Below are 24111 nucleotides of genomic sequence, written 5' to 3' on the forward strand. Positions count from 1 at the left end.
ATTAAAATACACATGCCAGATCTAACTGATATTGGGGCCCTGTTTTGCTGGCTGCTGTATATATACATAGGAAGAAGAAGAACTTACAATCTAAGGGCCCAATTCAGGAAAGCATATAAGTACGTTTACCTTTAACCATAAGCTGCTTATGTCCCATTGAAGTAATTTTCTGAAAAGGGATGGACTTAAGCATGTCCTTAAGAGCTTTCCTGAGTCAGGGCCTAAATAGACAAGGCAGGCAAAGAGAAGGAAAAAGGAAGTATTATAATTTCCATTTTACAGAAAGGGAACTGAGGCACAGAGAGATTAATTGACTTGTCCAAGGTCATCCAGGAAACCTGAGATAGAGTTGGAATCAAACCTAGATCTCCTTGCTGCATTTTGCAATTTTACCCTGAGTTGTCTGCTGCTTGGTGCTTTACTTAAATCCCCAGCTCTTGGAGGCAAGTGATTTGGTGACAATTTCAGTGTCAATTAAAAACTTTTTCTAGCCCTGAAAAGCCCAAAAATATCACCTGGGTGAAACACAGAGTTTCAGAAATCAGATAGTAAACAAAACCCTTTTGGTTTTCTAACCTCATGATTTTTAAGCCAGTCTCATGGTTTTTGGCCACGCTGAAATCAAGTGCCATCAACACAAGACCATTCAACCACCCCTAGTACACGTGCCCGGCTTCCCAGTAGTATACAACGTCAATGCCTAGCCCTCGTGGCTCCTAAGACAGCAGACTCTAGAAACGCATCGTTCAGATCACTATCTCATTACAGACTCCAACTTGAATATCTACGAGCTTCTATCAGCCACTATCTTGCTGGCTACTAGAGTTAAAGATGAATGTAGGGGGCATGATTTACTACTTTGTTACTCTGGTTTTATGCCAGCATAGCTCCATCAGTGGAAGCATACCAGTGTTAAATTAGACTAATGCCATGGTGAATCATGGCCTTTATACAGAAATTCCACATTGCAAAGGACCCTGATAATGATATTGGTGTCACAGAGGCAGGCCAGGATCAGCCTCTGTCTCAAGGACAGATCTTTAACCCTTTCCTGTTCTGGGAACAGTGTAGTTTGTTTTTTTCCCTATCCCACGGCAGGAACATAATCAGAAAAGGATGCACAATCCCTAACTATTAAATATTTTCAGTCTATGTAATGAGACAAAGGGAGAGATTTCTATCCTCATATTCCAATCATGAGTTAGTTTTTCAGCCACTTTGAAATAACAAGCATTTCAGAGAAAGAGGTTTGACGAACCAGAATGAATATGTGTAATTAAAGGGGATTTGGAAAGGGGAGAATCCTTTTCAGTTAAATAAACATTTGCGGTAATATCTTTAAATGAATTTTCACTTTCCACTATTCTTTTTCTTGATGGTGAAGGCCAGAGGGGAAAAAGAAGCGTTTAGATGTATGTTTACCTACTGCAAATCAGGGCACTAATAATACTTTGTTTTAAATAGAAAGAGGCAAGTATTCTAAACAAGGCCTCAATTTAGAAAAGCACTTAAGCCTACGCTTAACTTTAAGTAAGTGCTTAAGGCCCAATGTCTTCAGTGATTTAAAGTTAAGCGCATACTTAAGCAGCCTTCCTGAATAGATTTTTTTTTTCTGAATAAAGGCCTAATATGGGGATGTCGGCTAGTGAGAAATTGCAAACACAAAAACATATCCCTGAATTTGCAGGGGCAAAATGATGCATTGCACTTGAAATTGGGAGCAGTAAGGTATTTAACGGGGCAGTTCCCATATTTTTACCTGCATAGAATTACTGAAAATAATTATTTCTTTGCATGTGCATTTTTCTGCATCATTGTCCCAATGTGAACACTTAAAATGCACTCTGAAAATCTAGACTGCAATACTTTTTCAGGGGAAATAACACATGAATTCTAATTAAAAACATCAATCCACAATTTCTTTAACAGTACATCTGCTGCCATCATGTTTCTAACTGTAATGAAGCTCAGCAAGTCTGTAGCAAGCAAGAATACATGTAATTTAAAGGATATTTTAGCATTTGATTAAGTGCAGCAGTAATAACTACGAGCTGATGGATGCCCTGTAGGCATTACAAGAGGCAATTATGTTTTGAGGTCAAAAGTGAAGGGGTCAGGAGGAAAGCAAAAGATTCTGATGACTTGTTTAATTTTCCAACTCTAGAAATTAACAAAGAAGAAGAAATTCTGTATTGCCTAGATAAATCCTGTCATTACCTGTTACCATCTCACCCTCTGTTACCGCTTGGCCCTGTGTAATTTCAGCAGCATGAGGTTCCATCGCGGGTTGTCCTGGATGTCGTTTCAAAAGTAAAATAGTCACCACATCTGCCTTCAGCAGTTTTGAGTAAAACAACGTGCAACTGTTCTTACTGAGCGCTAGCCAATAAGCAAGGTTACTGACATTAAACAAAGGATAATAGGATAGCTCTATCATTCGGATGTGAAGAGACACTAGCCTCTTACCATTGATTTTTGCACCTCATATCTTTTAGGTCAAGATTTTAAAAAATAAGTGATTCCTGCATCTGCATTTAGGCTCCTGAATAAGGCAGTTGATTTCAGTAGGAGCAGTTGGGTACTGAGCTATTTTGAAAATCAATGTGGCAGGAGGCATTTCAGAGTTTTTGGAAGTTCTCACAACATCTAGGAGTCATGTTGAGTCTGTGTCATTCCTGACTTTGTCTGAAATAAAGCACTTTACCCCACTCAGACTGTGTGCGCCCCTGGATGCTTCCTGCAAATGGACAATTGTCTGCCCCACAAATGGACAATCAGGTCACTTGTTTAGGAACCACAATAAGGATCTGTGTGTGAGATGGAGATTGTAAAGATTGTTATTCAAAGGCGGCAGGGGAGGCCTTGTTTTGAAATTGCCTGGCTCACTGGTGATAGGTTGTACAAACTACTGCTGCACACCGAGGGTATATTTTTAAAGTTATATCAAAGGAGCCTATAGTGTATGGATAGGCAGCTTTTTTTTTTTTTAAGAAAAAGCATTTCTATAAATCAAACTATGGGATGCTTGTAATGAGTGTTATCCTTCATGTTTGGACTTCGACATGTGTGATTTCATAGCAGAAATTTTTGCAATTCATAGAGAAATCAAGGGAAATTGCTTAAGTGAGGTTATTATGTAGGACCAAAACATTAAATAATAATAATAGATTTGCTTAAAAGGACCTCAAAATATCAAACACTTGAAATATTTACTGCAGCCGTCATGAAAGATGAACGTGATATGCGCTACACTAATATTTGGAGGAAGCAGGAAAGGGCAATTAACAGTGGTTTCCATAAAATATAGGCAGCAGCCTTTGGTTATTACACTGTGGTATCTGAGATATTTACCTTTTCTTTTCAATAAAGAGAAAATAATTATCTACAGTGCCTTAGATATTTCCTCACACTCGACCTAGAACATGACTATTGTTGCACAGCGCATGTGGTATCTCTGTTAGTGTTGTCTTTTTGAGGGCCGGCACTCGTGTCCCTGGGACGTTATTGTTTGAGTAGCCTATGTCAGAATACTGTTTTCCAGTACATTGAAAATAATGTCTGCTCATGTTTGAGTCTGGCACAGCATGCGCTAGGGTAGCATGTGCTATTGTTGTCTCTTAATGGGAAGTAAGCCATAAATGTTTCTTTGGAAGCTCTATATTTGGAGATTAACTTTGAGTGTTCAGCAGATCAATGGCGTACAGACTCCATCTTCCTTGTGTATCTTACAGTAGAGGTAAGAAACTGAAATGTCCTCTCACACCTCATTGAAAAACATGCATACTGCTTTTATTAATCCTCTGTACGTTCACAGTAATTGCAAAATCAAATTCTGCAGCGTGAACCCCAAATATTGAACTGTTACTGTCTGTAGAGTCAACTTCTGTAGTGTCAATTTGAGATTAGAGCAGTCGGGTCAGACTGAAATCCCTCAGTTAAATATATATTCTAACAAAACCATTATTATTAGTAATAACTACCAATCTTCATTTTACACCAGTTGTGTTATGAATGATGTTCAACAATATATGCTCAAGTTTGCCACTCGACAAATGCATCAGATTTGTACAAGTGAACAACAGAGTGGTTAATTTTTGTTTGTGTAAATTTGGTATTCTCTAGCAGCTTCATTTTGAAGGCCAATTAATTTGCAGGCATAGATTTGCTTAAATAAATAAAACAACCTAACAACTCAGTTCAAGTATAGAAATCAAAAGCAGAAACCTACTTCGGAAAGTATTAGATTTAGAGCTCATATATATTGAGGTGGCTACAAGGTATAAGAGGTACTTAGACCATGTCTCTCAAGCTGCTGAGATCCATGTATGTGCCAGAACCCCCCAAAGTGGGGCAAACAATGACCGAAAAGTTCCTCTTCATTGCAGACTTCCTCTTCGTTGTGTGTAAAACACAGATGGCTACTGTCTGCCCTAAGAGAAAATCCAGATTGCCAGAGGAGCCAGCCAACAAACAAAGCTCCAAAACTCAGCCAAAAACAGCAGACGTTGGTTGGACTCTTCATCTTGCCACTATCTCTGGCAGCTAATAAGAGTTCTCTGAGGACTTGGCACTAGGAGGGGATGAGGTCGGCCCTATCTCTGTGCTAAAAGCCACCATTCTGCTCAAAAAGTCAGTGATTGGTAGAAAAATTGCTTCAGTGAGAATTTGCACAGCTCTTCCCCAAAAGCTGGCTGCCTTTGAAAGGGGCCAACACCAAAGAAAATATGTGCAAACAAGAATACTTCCCTGGCCACTTTTTAGCTCAGTGTTCCACAAAGCAGGGTGAACTTTCAGACCTATTACCTTTGTAATTGGGGTGTGCAAACCCTTCCAAATGTACTGTAAAATGGAGTTGCAAGTTTTTTGTGTGTGAGAAGGTGTTCACCTGGGTTGGCAGGACGTGAGCAAACATGGTTCCCGTCCCCCCTGCCTTCTATGGTTGAGTTGAACTCTTCGGTGAAACTCGGGTTGCTAATTTTGGTTGGATGTATTCCTGGAGGTTTCAACACATGATATAATCTTTAATGAAAGATTAATTTTGTATTCCTGGAGATTCCAGGACAATCCTGGAGGGTTGGCAACCATAGGTGCAACAGAGACGTCAAGGAAACAATAGAATTCTGATCTCTGGGAAAGAATGTTCCTTGTGTAAAACTGGGATACATTTACTTTATGAGCGAAAACATGAAATAATACTAAGTGGGGGAATTAGAGAAGGAGTGCACAGCCCTCTTTCAGCAGTTCACAAGGATTAGACCACAGCTCTGATACAACAACAAAACTCTGATCTCAGGGTAATCCTTACCAACGTCTAAATGCCAGAATATATTTACTGGAGCCAAAGTACAAATGAATGACAAGGCAGTGTGCACTGATAGAACACTATACAGAAATGAATATAATTTGCTTGGATGCTGCTTGCCAATCAGTCGCTCAGACACAGGGGCGAGGACAGGGAGAAAATATATTTTCCATGGCTGGATCAGAGGACCCTTCTCTTACTGATTAAAGCCAGAAGAAATAGCTTCTGCTAAGCAGGCTCCTGATCATATGGGAGAAGCTCAGTCAGATCAAGAATATAGGAGAAATTCAATGTGACTTGACACAAAGGGTATGTCATGTGATGTATCCCAATGGACCAGGATCAAAGATGAAGTATACTGCAAATTGCATTCCCATACATTTCATAGTTATCCACATATAAAAATTACTCAGATTTCTAGCAACATTTGAAGGACCTGGACCAAATTCAGGTGTACACAGAGGCGGTTCCAGGGCTGATTTTGAGTGCTTTGTGTGTGTGTGTGTGATTTTGAAAAGTACTCAGCGTTGGCCTAACTCTGCTTCCGTCGAAGCCACTGGTAAAACTGAGGGAGGTCATTAGGGAAATGTTATCCACGAGCACTGGCAAACCCATGTGCCCTCACAAAGAGTGTCATGCAAGAGTAGGGTGACCAGATGTCCCATTTTGATAGGGACGGTCCCATTTTTTGGGGCTTTTTCTTATATAGGCACCTATTACCTCCCACCGCCGTCCTGATTTTTCACAGTTGCAATCTGGTTACCCTATGCAAGAGAGACAGAGCACACTGAACCCTGGCATTTGAAGTCTCATCCAAAAGATAATTTCCCCCCTTAATCAAGAACAATAAAGAAATGCGGAACTTGGTAACTCTGTGAAGCTTTTCACATGGAACGCAATAATAAAATAATTTTATGCTTAAAGTTCTTGTAACTTGTGAAGGCTATTTGTTTAAAAACAAAACAGAACATCCCCATGGTGTAATACTGAAGGAAATAATATATCTAGCTCTTTTGTAGCACTTTTCAATCAGTAGACCTCAAAGGAAGTCAGTGTCATCACCCCCTTTTTACAGGTGGGGAAACTGAGGTACAGAGAGATGAAGTGACTTGTCCATGGTCACCCAGCAGGTCCATGGTAGAGTCAGGAATAGCACCCAGGTCTCCTCAGTCCCTGTCCAGTGCTCTATCCACACTGCAAGGGTAGTCAAGTGTGAGTATCACCCAGAGCCAAACCCTTTAGAAAAGGTCTGAATATATGGTACAAAAACAATAAAAAAGGCAGTGTTCCTGCTTTTAATCCTATTCTCCATGCTAAAGATAAATGCTTTGTTTTATCCTCTCTAGCTTTCAGTCGTGCCCCAGTTCCTATGGCCGTGGTCCGACGGGAACTGTCCTGTGAGAGCTATCCAATAGAACTTCGCTGCCCGGGAACAGATGTCATCATGATTGAAAGTGCCAACTATGGGAGGACTGATGATAAAATCTGTGACTCTGATCCTGCTCAGATGGAGAATATCCGCTGTTATCTGCCAGATGCCTATAAGATTATGACTCAAAGGTATGGTATTTAACATGCTTTGCTTGTTGGATGTTTGATTTAATCCACTACGTATATATGCATTGCTGTGTGTTTGCAAGAGATTATACAGGTACGGGGAGTTTGTGTGTGTGGGTACGGTGGAATGGTCACAGGCTGTGAAATGAGCATGTTCCATAGTATACTAGGGTAAAAAGAGACATGCTATAGCTAATATTTGTGACTATTGGTAGGTCACTCTAATTCTGTCTCTTCCTGTGCCTTGATTTTGTGTCCAAAATGCATGAATATTGAGACATTTGTTATATAACAAAAGTCCTTTCCCTTCTCTTGTGCTGTTGTCATACAGAAAGGTTGTAAAGCTGATTTAATCAATACACACTGTTGATTGCTTGCAGTTTGCCATGGTCATTAGATTGATACAAAAGCTAAAATCCCATGCAAGATGACTTGATTTATGCTTTTATGGAAACCTTTCTGTGAGGGTATGTCTACACCACGAAATTAGGTCAAATTTATAGAAGTCGATTTTTAGAAAGCGATTTTATATAGTCGGTTGTGTGTGTCCCCACACTAATGCACTAAGTGCATTAAGTCGGCGGAGTGCTTCCACAGTACTGAGGCTAGCGTCAAGTTTCGGAGCGTTGCACTGTGGGTAGCTATCCCACAGTTCCCGTGGCCCATTGGAATTCTGGGTTAAGCTCCCAATGCCTGATGGGGCAAAAACATTGTCACGGGTGGTTTTGGGTACATGTCATCAGTCGCCCGTGAAAGCAACGGCAGAGAATCGTTTCGTGCCTTTTTTCCGAGCAGGCGCCATACTGCTTTCAGCAGACGGTGCAGTAGGACTGCTAACCATCGTCGTCATCCACTGCTCTTCTGCTCTCCTGATGCTATGAATCCACCTCACAGGTCGTCTATATGACCCTCGTCATCCATCGCTTCCGCTGGCACTCTGCTCTCCTGGTGGTCTCGCAGGGCTGCTACTGCTGCAATTCTGCTCAGCTGCTCTTGTCTCACCGTATCATGGCAACTATGCAGCCCGCTCATCTGTTGTGTCCTGGCAGCCTACGGTGCAGTAGGTCTGCAAAACTGGTCATCTAACCACCACTTCCCCTGCAACTCTGCTCTCCTGTAGACGCCATGCTGCGGCAAGCATGGAGCCCGCTCAGATCACCGTGGCAGTTATGAGCATTATAAACACCTCGTGCGTTATCATGCAGTATATGCAGAACCAGAACCTGCAAAAGCAGGCGAGGAGGCGATGGCAGCGCGGTGATGAGAGTGATGAGGACATGGACACAGACTTCTCTCAATGCATGGGCCCCGGCAATTTGGCCATCCTGGTGGCAATGGGGCAGGCTCATGCCATTGAACACCGATTCCGGGCCTGTGAAACAAGCACAGACTGGTGGGACCGCATAGTGTTGCAGGTCTGGGACGATTGCCAGTGGCTGAGAAACTTTCGCATGCGTAAGGGCACTTTAATGGAACTTTGTGACTTGCTTTCCCCTGCTCTGAAGCGCAAGAGTACCAAGATGAGAGCAGCCCTCACAGTTCACAAGTGAGTGGCGATAGCCTTGTGGAAGCTTGCAATGGCAGACAGCTACCAGTCAGTCAGGAATCAATTTGGAGTGGGCAAATCTACTGTGGGAGCTGCTGTGATCCAAGTAGCCAACACAATTATGGAGCTGCTGCTATCAAGGGTAATGAGTCTGGGAAATGTGCAGGTCATAGTGGATGGCTTTGCTGCAGTGCGATTCCCTAACTGTGGTGGGGCAATAGATGGAAGGCACATCCCTATCTTGGGACCGGATCACCAAGGCAGCCAGTACATAAACCAAAAGGGGTACTTTTCAATGGTGCTGCAAGCTCTGGTGGATCACAAGGGACATTTCACCAACATCAACGTGGGATGGCCGGGAAAGGTACATGACGCTCGCATCTTCAGGAACTCTGGTCTGTATGAACAGCTGCAGCAAGGGACTTACTTTCCAGACCAGAAAATAACCATTGGGGATGTTGAAATGCCTATAGTTATCTTTGGGGACCCAGCCTACCCCTTAATGCCATGGCTCATGAAGCCGTACACAGGCAGCCTGGACAGTAGTCAGGAGCTGTTCAACTACAGGCTGAGCAAGTGCAGAATGGTGGTAGAATGTGCATTTGGACGTTTAAAAGCACGCTGGCGCAGTTTACTGACTCAGACCTCAGCGAAACCAATATTCCCATTGTTATTACTGCTTGCTGTAATTGTTATTACATCGTTATTACTGCTTGCTCCACAATATCTGTGAGCGTAAGGGAGAGCCGTTTATGGTGGGGTGGGAAGTTGAGGCAAATCGCCTGGCTGCTGATTACGCGCAGCCAGACACCAGGGTGGTTAGAAGAGCACAGGAGGGCACGCTGCACATCAGAGGAGCTTTGAAAACCAGTTTCATGGCTGACCAGGCTACGGTGTGACAGTTCTGTTTGTTTCTCCTTGATGAAAACCCGCCCCCTTGGTTCACTCTACTTCCCTGTAAGCCAACCATCCTCGCCTCCCCCCTTCGATCACTGCTTGCAGAGGCAATAAAGTCATTGTTGTTTCAAATTCATGCATTCTTTATTTATTCATCACACAAATAGGGGGATAACTGTCAAGGTAGCTCGGGAGGGGTGGGGGAGGAGGGAAGGACAAGGCCACACTGAACTTCAAAACTTATTGAATGCTAGCCTTCTGTTGCTTGGGCAGTCCTCTGGGGTGGAGTGGTTGGGTGCAGCACAAACCAGCTACCCCTCCCCCCCCCCACAGCAAAATTCTCTGCAGTAATCGCTTCACCCCTCCCCTCACCGCATGGCTAACAGCGGGGATGATTTTTTTTCAGCCACAGGCAAACAGCCCAGCAGGAACGGCCACCTCTTAATGTCTCCTTAATAAAATTCCCCTATTACAACCAGATGATCATGAATGATATTACTCTCCTGAGGAGAACACGGAGAGATAAAGGATGGATGTTGCTTGAATGCCAGCAAACACTGGGACCACACCCTGTTTTGCTTTCTTATGCAATGATTCCAGACTACATGCTACTGGCCTGCAGTGGTAAAGTGTCCTACTATGGAGGACGCAATAAGGCTGCCCTCCCCAGAAACCTTTTGCAAAGGCTTTGGGAGTACTTCCAGGAGAGCTTCCTTGAGATGTCCCTGGAGGATTTCCGCTCCATCCCTGGACACGTTAACAGACTTTTCCAGTAGCTGTACTGGCCGCGAATGCATCCCAAGTCTTCAGGGCAAATTAATCATTAAACACGCTTGCTTTTAAACTGTGTATTATATATACAAAGGTACACTCACCAGAGGTGCCTTCTCTGCCTTCAAGGTCCGGGAGCCCGGCTTGGGAGAGTACTAGATCCAGGGTGAAAAACAGTGTGTGGCTGTCGGGGAGAACGGTTTCTTCGCTTGCCTGGTGTGCGCTATCTTCAACCTCCTCTTCATCATCTTCCTCGTCCCCAAAATCCTCATCCCTGTTGCGTGAGACTCCCTTGCAGGAGTCCACGTACAGGTGTGGGGTAGTTGTAGGGGCACGCCCTAGAATTGCATGAACTCATCATAGAAGTGGCATGTCTGGCGCTCTGACCCCGAGCGGGCGTTTGCCTCTGTGGTTTTTGGTAGGCTTGCTGAGCTCCTTAAGTTTCACGTGGCACTGCTGCGGGTCCCTGTGATAGCCTCTGTCCTTCATACCCTTGGAGATTTTTTCAAATATTTTGGCATTTCGTCTTTTGGAACGGAGTTCTGTTAGCACGGATTCGTCTCCCATACAGCGATCGGATCCAGTATCTCCATGTTCGGTCCATGCTGGAGCTCTTTTGTGATTCTGGGACTGCATGGTCACCTCTGCTGATGAACTCACCACACTGGCCAAACAGGAAATGAAATTCAAAAGTTTGTAGTGCTTTTCCTGTGTACCTAGCTAGTGCATCTGAGTTGAAAGTGCTGTCCAGAGCGGTCACAATGGAGCACTCTGGGATAGCTCCCGGAGGCCAATACCATCTAATTGCATCCACACTAACCCAAATTTGACCCGGCGATGTCAATTTCAGTGCTAATTCCCTCGTCGGGGAGGAATACAGAAATCAATTTGAAGAGCCCATTAAGTTGACAAAAATGACTTTGTTGTGTGGACAGGTGCAGGGTTAAATCAATCTAAGGCTGCTAAATTCGACCTAAACTCATAGTGTAGACCAGGGCTGAGATAGGAGTCACGTGTACTGTATCAGCTAAACTTTAAGTGCCAATCCTGAGTGTGTGCAATTTCACCAGGAGGTGTCAACCTACATGGAGTTTATTGTAGGAGTTTATTTGCAGGACCTGGGTCCAAAAATGTAATCCAGCATGGTTGTGAAAAGCAATTGTTAACTGCTAAACATTTCAGGATTTTTGCTGGCACTCAAAATGTTTGTGAAGGATTCACAAATGCTTGTTCCTGTTCAATTAATCACATTCAATGTATTTCCCTTCATAACTACATACAGAATTATTAAATCCAGTTTATTATTGATTAAGATGTTAATATCACACAATGCTGATTTTATTACAATATCAACTTAGATAAAGAATGCTCATTGAAGTCATGACAACATTTATGTAGCCCTTAATGATTAAGGTAACTTTATGTTTTGGTGGAGTGTTTTATAGTTGATTGTAAGACATTTCTGCCCTTCTCTTCCACTGAATTAAGCCACATGAAAAAAATAGTTTACATTTGTATTTGACACATTAATGTGGTATTTTTTTAGCTTTACTTAGAATGGTTCAATGTTGGGGGTATAAAGTTGAAAATACCAACTGAGTGGTCTCTCTGGACAACTGCTGTTGTTGTTGCATGTAGAAAGTAAGCCCTTTTGACTCAGAATTCCTGTATGTTTAAATCAAACTCTCAAGTGCAGATTTTTGTTGGAGCTATCTGTGGAAATTTGTTCATTATATTGCCTCTTAAAATAAAGAGCAATGGCTACAACATCACAGCAGCCGGTTGCTTGGTTGTGGTGGGATTGTAGTGGAATTACGATAATTCTCTTGTTGAGGACATTAATGCCTTCAAATAGAAGCCCTTAATCCGCTGAGTGCAGGCAGAATAAAAAAACATTCTGCCCCCTTAGGGCCAGAAGCAGATTTGTTTTGTATCTGGTGGTGTCCATCATGTGCCAGCCTTTTCCCCAAAATATATGAAGAAGGCCTAGTGGCTCCCCAGCATGCTGTAAATCTGAATGAAGTGTTAGCCATAGGAGTCAGTGCCAGGACCTTGTGAGATAACGATGTGTCTGTGGGTTTTAAGAAACCCCTATTTTAATGACTAATCTCTAGCTCTTGTTGCCTCCACCTGATCCAAGTTGCTTAGCAAAAACTCATTGGGTTAGCAGAAGACTTGTGCTGATTCCCTATCCTTCTCAGTCGTGCAGGTGATGATGTGGTCATTATAGGCAGGGTACTTTGGTTAGAGTGGGGAAGGTAAAATGGATACAGGGAACCCTACTAAATAACGATGTCCATGGGATCTGGCCAAAGCCCACTGAAGACAATGGGAGACTCAATAAAGTATAGCCACTTATTCCATTTGAACTGTTGGACAATTGTAATGGACTTTTTGTCAAGAATTGCGAAGTCACAGTATTAACGAGCCACCTCTGAATTCCACAAAAATAACCAAAACATAGTTTTCATTTCAGGAGCAGAAAAAATGGTTGGCATTTTTATACCATTATTATTTTTTAAAATCTCCATTAATTCAAACAGCTGAAACAGCGTTAAAAGAAAACCATTACATGACCGAACAAACACATTCCCAGTCCACAAGTGTTCAGCTCAGAATACACGTTTACAGCTGAACCTCGGAGAAGAGTTGTTTGCACCAGATGAGCTGACAGAATGGGAAATGCAGCAGCTCTAACATTGCCATTTTGTCCTAAAAAGCATCTATATGTTGACAGGTTATTGCTTATGACCAGTGCCCCAAGTGCAACATTCATCAGTTCAGCAGTTTTTATGCTGGATTCACAAATGAATGCAGATTTTAATTCCATGAGTTTGGCTTTACCAGTAATAATAATATTAACAACAACAATAATAACAAAAGGACTGGAAACCAAACTCCTCATGACAGTGAATCCCGTGCAATGCAATCTGCATGTGGAAAGGAGATTAACATACATGACACACACATCTCATTCTCATTCACTGAATTAATAAAAAGAAAAGGAGGACTTGTGGCACCTTAGAGACTAACAAATTTATTTGAGCAGAAGCTTTCGTGAGCTACAGCTCACTTCATCGGATGCATTCAGTGGAAAATACAGTGGGGAGATTTATATACACTGAATGCATCCGATGAAGTGAGCTGTAGCTCATGATGCTTATGCTCAAATAAATTGGTTAGTCTCTAAGGTGCCACAAGTCCTCCTTTTCTTTTTGCGAATACAGACTAACATGGCTGCTACTCGGAAACCTGAATTAATAAATACACAGTCCCACTGTTGGTTTGCTAGTAGCTGTATGACCACAGTCGATTCTTAATCAGCAGCTCTGTGTGCCCAATTTCATATGTATTACGTTATTTCTGTGGGTTGGTTGTGGAAGCAAGGAAGTGTGTGTGACAGAAGTGTAAGTGTGTGAAACAGGTTGTGTGATCAGATTTATGGTAGATTATAAAAATTACTCAAAAACCATCCAAGTGAGTCTGTTCCTTTCTTCTCTGTTTGTTTAAATTAATTTTGTAGCTGGGAACATGGGGTTGTTTTGGAAGGGAACACCATAAATCTGCGGTAGTGTTTGTGGAATCTCCTGTTCAGAGAATTGGTCTAGCTAAGGAAAGTTTAAACAGCTTATGGGGAGCTATTTTATAGGAAATTAAATCTCTATGGCCTCTCCATTCCGTTTCTACACTTGCCAGCTCTTCCTTCCAGCATTAAAGCAGCAGATGCCCATAAAAGCTCAGAAAGTCCATTTTGGATTGAAGTTTGTCTGGTATAATTAGAGAAAATTGTATTTCATAGAATGTTTGCTTTGGAGAAATTACTTTCTGAGGACTATAACAAACGATTGAATCCAAACCGTGTCCATTATAAATGGAGTGCAGTGTACCATGGGAGATTGTACTGTTCTCCCTCGAGCAACTGTGCCCCAAAATTAACATATCATCCATCCAAGCAGCTGGGGAGAGTTAGGCAGAATTGGAAAAAGCTGTGTCACATTTTCATTAAAAAAAAGACTTTGACTTTATCGCATTAACATTGCAAATGATTTTATTTTTTTAAAAAAGCAGAAAACTCCTTTGATTTCTTTCTCTTGAGTTTCCTCTTTGGGTGCTTTGTCCCTGGAAGAGCCCAGATCCAGCAATGCATCTAAGCATGTGCTTAACCTTAAGGATGTGAGTAGCCCCCATTGAAGTCAATGAGGCTATTTGGATACTTGAAGTCACACACATGCTTACGGCACCAATTCAGTAAAGCATTTAAGCACGTGCTATGTCTCTCCTTATTCAGTAAAGCACTGAAGCACGTGCTTAATGTTAAGGGTGTTCCTAAGTGCTTTGCTGTATAGAGAGGGGCTACTGAACCAGAGACTGCCTAAGTATATTGCTGGACCAAAGCCAATGGAAAGAAGGGTATGCCAAGTTAATGCTCATATATATCAAAACCCTAGAATGAGCATATTTTTATATATATATATATATATATATATATATATATATATATATATATATATATATATATGGTGGAGTTTTCCTCCCTATATTTTAATGCTTAACTTTAAACAAATCATTTCACTTGTGGTAGCCTTTCCATTGGGCTTTAACCTTGTGTCTTTTAGTCAAAGAGAGTGGGAGGAGGAGGAGCAGTAAAGTTAAGAAAATACAGAAAAATATTGATTTTTTTTTTAACTTTAAAGGTAAGCTCAATAATTTCCTCTCTTCTCAAAATGTCAGGGCTGCTGGGATCCTCCTCCATTCGAACGGCCATGTGGTGTTGTGGGGGTTGTGTTATAACCAGACCATACCAATAGGTGGAACAAAGGACCAAGGAGGAAGCGTTCATAGGCTTGTATAGCTGTTTTTATAATCAAAGCAAAACTGCTTATGCCTTCTGGAGGCCCAGCGTATTGAGAGCCATTGTCTGGGAGCGCTCTTATCGTCCCTACATTGCAAAGAGCCCTGTTTGCAAAGGGACAGGCTTGCACAGGATCCTATTGTGGGACTTCTCCACCAGGTCATGCTATCACGTAGCACTGGTTTACTGCTGATTGAGAATGTTTGTCATCAGCATTATTGAGGATATGACAATAACTGCGAGTGGCTAGAAGGCATCTTGCTCGTGAAGCCCTATATTGGGGGCCATGCAAAGGCACCCAATCCCAGCGGAAATACTGTGGGCATCCTGTTCTATGCAGGCAAAGTGCCTCCTGGAGCTACTTTCTCCTCTGGGTAGTGCAGAAACTGCTGTGTCTCTAAGAGATGGAGTGTATTCTGCGTGGGGTGGCCAGCCACCTATCCTCTGCCCTTCCACACCTTTTTCGGGTGCCCCCAGGGGAGTATTTAGGCTACCAAAGGGACTGAACCCTGAGTAGTGTTCTCCCTGGTTCCTACGTGAACTGTGCAAAGAGGGATGGGGAGCTATCCGAACTATTTCTAATAGCCACTCAGGAATCATAGTTGGTAGCTGCCAGGTGTCCAGCAGGGGAATAGTTGTTTGAAGTAGGTTATTCCTGGATTTTTGACTCATTTCTGTGGCTTGTGCTATCACTTTTTCCACTGGTTACAATGCTGGTAGTGCCCCCAGTGACTGTGTAACACTGACAGACCCCAGTTGTTGGCAGGCAGAATCGAATCTGGGGCCTCTGGAACTTAGTGCATGAGCTAAAAGCCGTATGGCTGTTAGATAAGGCTGTAGAGCAGACTGATTAATCTCTCTCTGTAAGTGGTCTTGGTGCCCCTAGATGGGACAGAACTCTGCACCCAAGTGGTGTGTGGGTTACATACTTCCCCTAGCTGAGGAAGCGCATCCCGAGCTTCAGAGACTTCCCAGTTGAAATCCCAGATGAGCCCCCACTTGTAACACTGTCAGACCCTGGTTGTCGGGATCGAACCTGGGGCCTCTGGAGCTTAGTGCATGAGCCTCTACCACATGGCTCTTAGCTAAGGCTGTAGAGCTGTCAGTCTGTCTGTCTCTCTCCTCTCCCTCCCTTGCAGATGGGACAGAACACCACACCCAGGAGGTATGTGTGTTACCGGCCTGGAGTAAGAGACACATCAATGGAAATGTAGGTCTTGTCATGTCGCATTGACTTCCAGGCACATCATCTGGTTGTAGCATAGGGTCTGATTCTATGAGATGTGAAGTGCCCTCATCTTGCCCTGTTACCTGAAGGAGGTGAGGGCACTCATTACCTTATAGCATGGGTAGATAATTAGGAAGCTGTCAGGTGCAGCTGGAAAGACATGGCAGGGATTTACCGCCTCCTGAAGACTTGATTGTTAATATGTTTTGGTTGGTTTCTGTGAAAAAAATCAGTCTAAAAATAATGTGGTGATGATGATGATGCAAACAATGTGCATTTTGTGGCATGTTCTGTCTGAGAATTTCAAAACACTTTTCCAACTCTTGGTACAACTTACCAAGGGTCCTGGTGAATTCTCCATCATCTCGATGACCACTTATAAAAGATCTGCTCTAAGAGGAATTGCTTCGGGGAGGTTTTGTGCCCTACGTTCTACAAGAAGTCAGAGTAGATGGAATAATGGTCCCTTCTGGCCTTGTAATCTATGAAAATGATAATGAACTAAGCTACCCTTATGCAATAGAAGAGGATTGTCACTTTATTGTACAGGGGGAACTGATGTGCAGTGAGGTTAAGGCCAACAATTTGTACAAGTGGCTACTAATTTGGAATGCCTCTGTTTTGGGATGCCCTGTTGACAACTTTGAATCAAGTGATGTGCTCTAGGCCCCATGGAAAGTGTGTGTAAGGGACACAGATCACCACACACCTTGTCTTATGCCTTAAAGAGAAGACCATGCTTCCACGAGGATTGAATTAGAAGACTTCAGTTAAATTGTAGCACAGTTGTGTCATACTCTGCACAATTAATTACACATTTCTCAGAAAACAAAATGGAATGTTGTTGCAGACCTCTGTCACAGGGATGTCATAAGATTTAATGCACTGGTGCTTACGCAGCCCTGTATGATCCACAGATGGAAGGCAGTATAGATAGGCAAACTGTTATTATTGATAACTGCAGCATTTCCAGTAATCGGAAGGAATTGTAGATTTTACCCAAGAGAGAATAGAGAATATTGAGATTCACATTGCCCTGATTCTGATCTTTGAACTCAAACAAAACCTTACCAGATTTCTGGTTAGTCTGTTACTTGTGACTTGCAGAAAGACACTTTAAAATGAGGCACAAAGTATTCATTTGAGGAGCCTCTGCCCAAGCTCTAGCAATCTGTATGTTGTAATAAAAAAAAAAAATCCATAGACAGTTCTAATGGATCAATATGCATGAAACTTCCCAATCATCATGCCTAATCCAGCCCTCCAGCATATCAGAAAAATACTCTCAGCAAGGAAGAGAGCAAGTACCAGGCTGTCAGCCTGAGCACCTTCACTGTTTGCAGCTGCCATGGTAACAGATATGTAGAGGGGGTGGTTTTTAAAGTACTGCAATTAGGTTTCAAACCATGTGAAGCTTTATAGATAAAAAATAATACCTTAGACTGCTTTAGTAGCCGGTGCAGATGAAAGCACCCAGCTTAATAAACAGGCCAGCCAGGCACAGTGCACTGCCTGACATTCCTGACTGCTTTTAACATGTTGCTCCCCCATGCACAACTCTTTGCCATGAGCTGGTTTTAATGTGACAAAGGCACAGACAGCAGACATGATCCACTTCCAAAATAAAAGTTCTCAGCCTTCTTGAGAAGCAGAGATGGAAAAGAAGTGATCTTGGCTACTGCTGTTGCCTGAATGTCTAGGAATAAAAAAGGATCCAACATGACACCAAGGCTGTAATCCTGAGTAATAAATGTCAGACAAGCTCCCTCTTTTGAGAGACCTGGTGTCATCTCTTCCAACTCTAACTATTGCTTTCTCCAGCTTGAAAGCATTCCTTCGGTCTTCTCTTAATTGAGCCTTAGCCAGCTAGCTCTCACCCATGATCCAGCTCAGTCTCTGAGCCAGGTCTGGAAACAAGTTGATGGAGATCCAAAAAGCATAAGGACTTGAGGTAGTGTTGGAGTGGCCTCTTCTACCATCTCAAAGATCATTCCCCTGAGATGAGAGACAAAATAAGGGATTATTGGCGGGATTGGCGATACCCAAAGACTGATTGCGGAGTAAGTGCTCAACTATTGTTTCTTTGCAAGAAGCTACTACGGTCCAAAACAACAGCAAAAACCCAAACCACAAAGAACAAACAAACCAACCCCTACCAGAGTAAAAATAACACAGGCAGCAGTTGAGCAGCAGAGTGGGGGTTATCCAATTTATCACACTGCATGCAGCATGTGTGGTTACCTTGTGGTCAGATGGCATACGTGTGCATTTGGTGCAAGCAATTCTTGGTCCTCTGAGACCGAGTATGGGCTCTTGGGATCAGAGTGGCTGAACTGGAAGAGCTAAGGGAGACAGAGAGGTACATGGATGAGACTGTTGGAGATGCGGTAGAGCAGCTCCACCGGCAGTCTGACAGTCTCTGGCTGTTGAGGAGTATGAAAGTCTTGGGGAAGGAGAACATCAAGCAGGAGTGCAGGTAAACAATCCCATAGTTGCAACCTTCCTTGAAGATGATGTCATGGTATCCTCTTACACTGAGTATACTCTTCCTGGAGAGAGGACTCTTGTTGTTAGGAGGAGACAGGTAAGAGTAAAGAGGGATTTGATTATTAGAAATGTAAATAGTTGGAATTGTTATGACCCGGAGGACCTCATGGTGAATTGCTTACAGGGGTGAAGGTTGCAGACTTCTCGAGACATCCAGATAGACTTACGTGCAGTGCTGGGGAAGAGCCTGTGGTTGTGGTACATGTAGGTATCAATGAGTTAGGGAAAGATACAAGAGAGAGATCCTGGAGGCCAAATTTAGGCTGCTAGGTAAGAGATTAAAGTCCAGGACCTCCATTCTTTGGAATGCTCCCAGTTCCATGCACAGGGCCAGTTGGACAGGCAGAACTGCAGGATCTCACTGCATGGATGGCACTGTGGTGTTGGGAGGAGGGATTTAGGTTTATTAGGAACTAGGGAACCTTTTAGGAAAGGAGGAGCCTGTACAGGAAGGATGGGTTCCATCTAAACCAAAACAGAACCAGATTGCTGGCATGTAAAACGGAAGAGGTTGTAGAGAAGTTTTTAAAGTAAGGGCTGGGGGAAAGTTGACATGTGCCGGGTAACACATGGTTTGGACAAAGACATCCCTGAGGGAGGATTTATTAAAGGGTATATTCTATATCCTAGTAAAGAGCAAGAGATAGAAGTTGATAAAGTACAGGTGGGAACTGAAGAGAAATGAAAAAGAGTCCCATTCAATTACATCACATGAAGGCAGACAGCTAAAAAGTGACATGTATAAGTGCTTGTATACAAATGCTGCAAGTCTAAATACTAAGATGGATGAACTTGAGTGCCTGGTGTTAATTGGACATATTGACACAATAGATCTCACAGAATCTCGGTGGAATGAGAATAAGCAATGGGACACGGTAATATCAGGGTACAAAATATATCGGAGGGACACAGTAGGTTGTGCTGATGGGGGAGTGGGCACTATATGTGAAAGAAAGCACAGAGTCAATTATAGTAAAAATCTTAAATGAATCAATCTGTACCATAGAATCTCTCTGGATAGAAATTCCAAGCTTGAATAATAAGAATATAGTAACAGAAATATACTACTGACCACCTCTCCAGGATGGTGATGGTGATTGTGAAAAGCTCAGGGAGAGGCTACAAAAACAGAAAACCCAATAATAATGGGGAATTTCAACTATCCCCATATTGCCTGGGAGCATATCACCTCAGGACGGGATGCAAAGATTAAATTTCTAGACACCATTAATGATTGCTTCTGAGAACAGCTAATCCTAGAACCCAGATGGGGAGATGCAATTCTTGATTTAGTCCTAAGTGGCACACAGGATCTAGTCCAAGAGGTGAATATAGTTGAAATGCTCCATAATAGCAACCACAATGCAATTATATGTAACCTCTGTGTAGGGGGGGAAAACAAAGAAACCCACCACAGTAGCATTTAACATTGAAAAGGTGAACTACACAAAAATGAGGAAGCTAGTTACATGGACATTAGAAGGAACAGTCACAAAGGTGAAAAGCCTGCAAGCTGTGTGGAAGTTATTTAAAAACACCATAGAGGCTCAAACTAAATGTATTCTCTAAATAAATTAAACAGTAAGAAGGCCAAAAGCGAAAAAAAATTCCACCAAAACAGCAGAGTAAAAAAGGTGGTTAGAAGCAAAAAGACATCTTTTACAAATTTGAAGTGAAATCCTAATGAACAAAATAGAAAGGAACATAAACTTTAGCAAGTGAAGTGTAAAATTATAATTCAAAACAGAATTTGAAGACCAACTAGCAAAAAAACCCCAAAAACCTAAGAGTAATTTTCTTTAAGTACATCAGACGCAGGAAGCCTGCCAAACAGTCAGTGGGGACACTGGACGATTGAAGTGCTAAAGCATCACTTGACAAAAACAAGGCTATTGTCGAGAAGCTACATGAATCTTTGCATTGGTCTTCATTGCAGAGGTTGTGAGGGAGATTCCCAAACCAGTGCCATTCTTTTTGGGTGGCAGATCTGAGGAACTGTCCCAGACTGAGGTGTTAGTAGAGAAGGTTGGGGAACAAACTTATACATTAAACGGTAATAGTTCAGCAGGACCAGATGGTACTCACCCGAGTTCTGAAGGAACTCATCAATGAAATTGCAGAACTATTAACTGTGGTATGTAACCTATTGCTTAAATCAGCTTCTGTACCATATGACTGGAGGATAGCTAATGTGACTCTGATTTTTTAAAAAGGCTCCAGCGGAGATCCTGGCAATTACAGGTTGGTAAGCCTAACTGCAGTACCAGGCAAATTGGTTAAAACTATAGTAAAGAACAGAATTATCAGACACGTAGATGACCTCAACATGTTGGGGAAGAGTCAACACAGCTTTTGTAAAGGGAAATCATGCCTCACCCTTTTATTAGAATTCTTTAAGGGGGTCAACAAACATGTGGACAAGGGTGATCCAGTGCGTATAGTGTACTTAATTTTCAGAAAGCCTTTGAAAATGTCTCTCACTAAAGGCTCTTAAGCAAAGTAAGCAGTCATGGAATAAGAGAGATGGTCCTCCCATGGATTAATTAAAAGACACCACAGAAGATTTTGAAATGACTTGGTGCTTCTTTTTTAAAATGTGTTCCCATTCCTTTTCCGCTGTATTGTTTCACATGAAGATCTTCCAGGGATACGTGAAATAACACTAAGTTTGTTGGGGGCAAATGTTAATGTGTGTTTGAGGGGCAGTTGGGAGAGCTCGTATGCTACCGTGTCAGGATTGGGCTAGAAATGTCCTCTTTGCATCCTGAAAATCTGTCCTGTGGTGGCTGAGTGAGCAAGATGCTTGACTACCATTCTGAACATCGTGGGCTCAAGTCTCACTCCATCTCATGCTGAAAGGCCACCTTCAGTTCATCCAGCTGCAAAATGGGTACCTGATCCATTGGGTTAGAGCAGTCAAAGGCAGTTGGACGTGTTGTCAGCCACATCACTGCCTTGTCTACCATTGACTGTGAAATCTGGTGTGCCTTTACTGTATCAGCCTGATGAGCCATTGGCATGGGGGGACTTTGACTTCCATGGTGAGTTGTTTCGTGAATGGATGAGGTTTATTCTTGAAAAATGGCGTTGGGGAAACATGAAGGGAAGATGCTCCTCTTATAATTTTCTCCTGAGTGTTTGAGGCTTCTTGGGAGCATCAGCTACGAATTAGCACCTGTGCAGGAAGAGTTTGGCATAGAGGGAAACATTGCTGAGATTGTAGCTTGCCAGCTGAAGAAGGTGTGCTGCATTTTTGTTATTACCTTGGACCATATGTGTGCAAGAGCACAGAGCAGGCGTTCCATTAAGTGCAAATGAGGGATGAAAAAGATTAATTCTGAAGAGCTGGATGAGTGTCTTAAATGACCCCCCTCCCCAATGTACAGTAGGATTTTCTGACCATTACTTACAGTGGAAAATGTCCGAGTGCAATCTATGTAACTAACACAGAGAGCTAGCTTAATAAGGGCCAGACGGGGGCGTTTGTCTATATGGGGACATCCAGGAAAATTAATCCAAATTAAGTAAAGGTATGAATTTGACGTGGATTAGTTAAACCACATTAAACTCCTGGGTGAAAATCCTCTTTCAGAATTAAAATAGCCTTAACTGGGTTTAGTTTAATTAACTTTCAAATTGAATTAAGCTAAAAAGGGCACTTAAATTTTGAATAACATCATCCGCACAGAGATTTAATGTGATTTAATTAATCCACTTCAAATTCACACCTTTTGTTAATTGAAATTAATTTTCCTGCTTGTACCCATGTAGCTAAGTCCTGGCTACCTTTCCCCATGCTGACTTTGGGTAATGCCACTGAAATTGGTGGGTATGGTATTACTCAACATAAGGATTGCAGTCCAGCCCTGCAGCTATTCTCTACAGTTTCTGAAATACATGCTGTATTATCCAGTGCATTGGCTAAGGTTTTCAAAAACAAGAGCATAAAGTTAGGTATCCATATTAAGAGATGTAAGCAAGTTGTCTGAGCACCCAGCAGCCTCCATTGGATCGGCCTGCATCCTCTTCCCTTGTCCCACTGCAGTCACCCAGGGCAGAATGCCACCCTAAATGTCCCATAGTATATGTAACACACATCCCTGGTGACCCAACAGTTAAGGTGGGATTTCTGATTGTCAGCAATACATTGATCTGAAGCATTGTGTGCTAGGCCCACATGAGTTGTATTGGTTTATATTGTCTAAAAATAACAAAGAACCCAGTGTGTATATATTGCTAAGGATGAGTACAAAACAATAGGAAGGCAAATAGGAACAAAATCAAAAAAGCTGAGGCATAAAATGAGTTACACCTGGCAAGGACATAAAAGGAAATAAGAATAGGTTCTTATTAAGAGCTAGAGAAAGTCTTGGTCTTTTTCGTCGGAAGGAAAGGTAACAACAGATGGCATCAAAAAGACTGAGGTGTTCAATGCCTATTTTTCTTCAGTCTTCAGTAAAAATGTTAATGGTGACCAGATACTGAACACTATTAATATTAACAACAAGGGGGAAGGAACACAAGCCAGAATAGGGAAAGAACTGGTTAAAGAAGATTTAGATAAGTTAGATGTATTCAAGTCAGCAAGCAGGGACTGATGGAATTCATTCTAGGGTATTAAGGAACTAGCTGAAGCAATCTCGGAACCATTAACTATTATTTTTGATAACTCATGGAGGATGGGAAAGGCCAAAGAAGATGGCAGAAGGGCAAATGTAGTACCCTTTTTTTTTCTTTTTTTTTTTTTTTTTAAAGAAAGTAGAAAAAAGCAGACCTGGGGAATTACAGATAAGTCAGCGTCATTTTGATACCTGGAAAGGTATTAGAACAAACAATGAAATAATACCCTTGGAAGTGTCTAGAGGATAATATGGTTATAAGTAATAGCCAGCATGGATTTGTCAAGAACAAGTTCTGCCAAACCAACTTAATTTTCTTCTTTGACAGGGTTAATGGCCTCATAGATGGATGGGGGGAAGCAGTAGCTATAATTTATCTTGGCTTTACTAAAGCTTTTGACACATTCTTGCATGAAATTGGTTAGTCTCTAAGGTGCCACAAGTACTCCTTTTATTCTTGCATGACATTCTCATAAGCAAACAAAGGAAATGTGATCTAGATGAAATTTTACTGTAAGGTGGGGGGCACAGCTGGTGGAGAAACCATACTCAGACTACTTATCAATGGTTCACTGTCAAACTGGGAGGACATGTCTGATGGGGTCCCGCAGGGGTCTGTCCTGGGTCTGGTACTATTCAATATTTTCCTTTATGACTTGGATAATGGAATGGAGAGCATACTTATAAAATATGTGGATGACGCCAAGCTGTGAGAGGTTGCTAGCACTTGGGAGGACAGGATTAGAATGCTGAAAAACCTTGACAAATTCGAGAATGGGTCTGAAATCTACA

At 42.3% G+C, this 24111-nt stretch overlaps 1 protein-coding gene across 36 annotated transcripts in view; it reads left to right on the forward strand.

Moving 5' to 3' along the window:
- The window catches only part of ADGRL3 (adhesion G protein-coupled receptor L3), an 806525-nt gene that overhangs the window by 341091 nt on the left and 441323 nt on the right, over positions 1 to 24111 (forward strand). For all 36 annotated transcript variants that reach the window (XM_037896575.2, XM_037896573.2, XM_037896571.2 and 33 more), the window contains one exon: positions 6649 to 6862. In XM_037896575.2, the coding sequence (XP_037752503.1) occupies positions 6649 to 6862 (214 nt within the window). The remainder of the gene's footprint in view (positions 1 to 6648; positions 6863 to 24111) is intronic.

This window comes from Chelonia mydas, chromosome 4 (genome assembly GCF_015237465.2).
Source record: "Chelonia mydas isolate rCheMyd1 chromosome 4, rCheMyd1.pri.v2, whole genome shotgun sequence".
Classification (NCBI taxonomy): Eukaryota; Metazoa; Chordata; order Testudines; family Cheloniidae; genus Chelonia; species Chelonia mydas.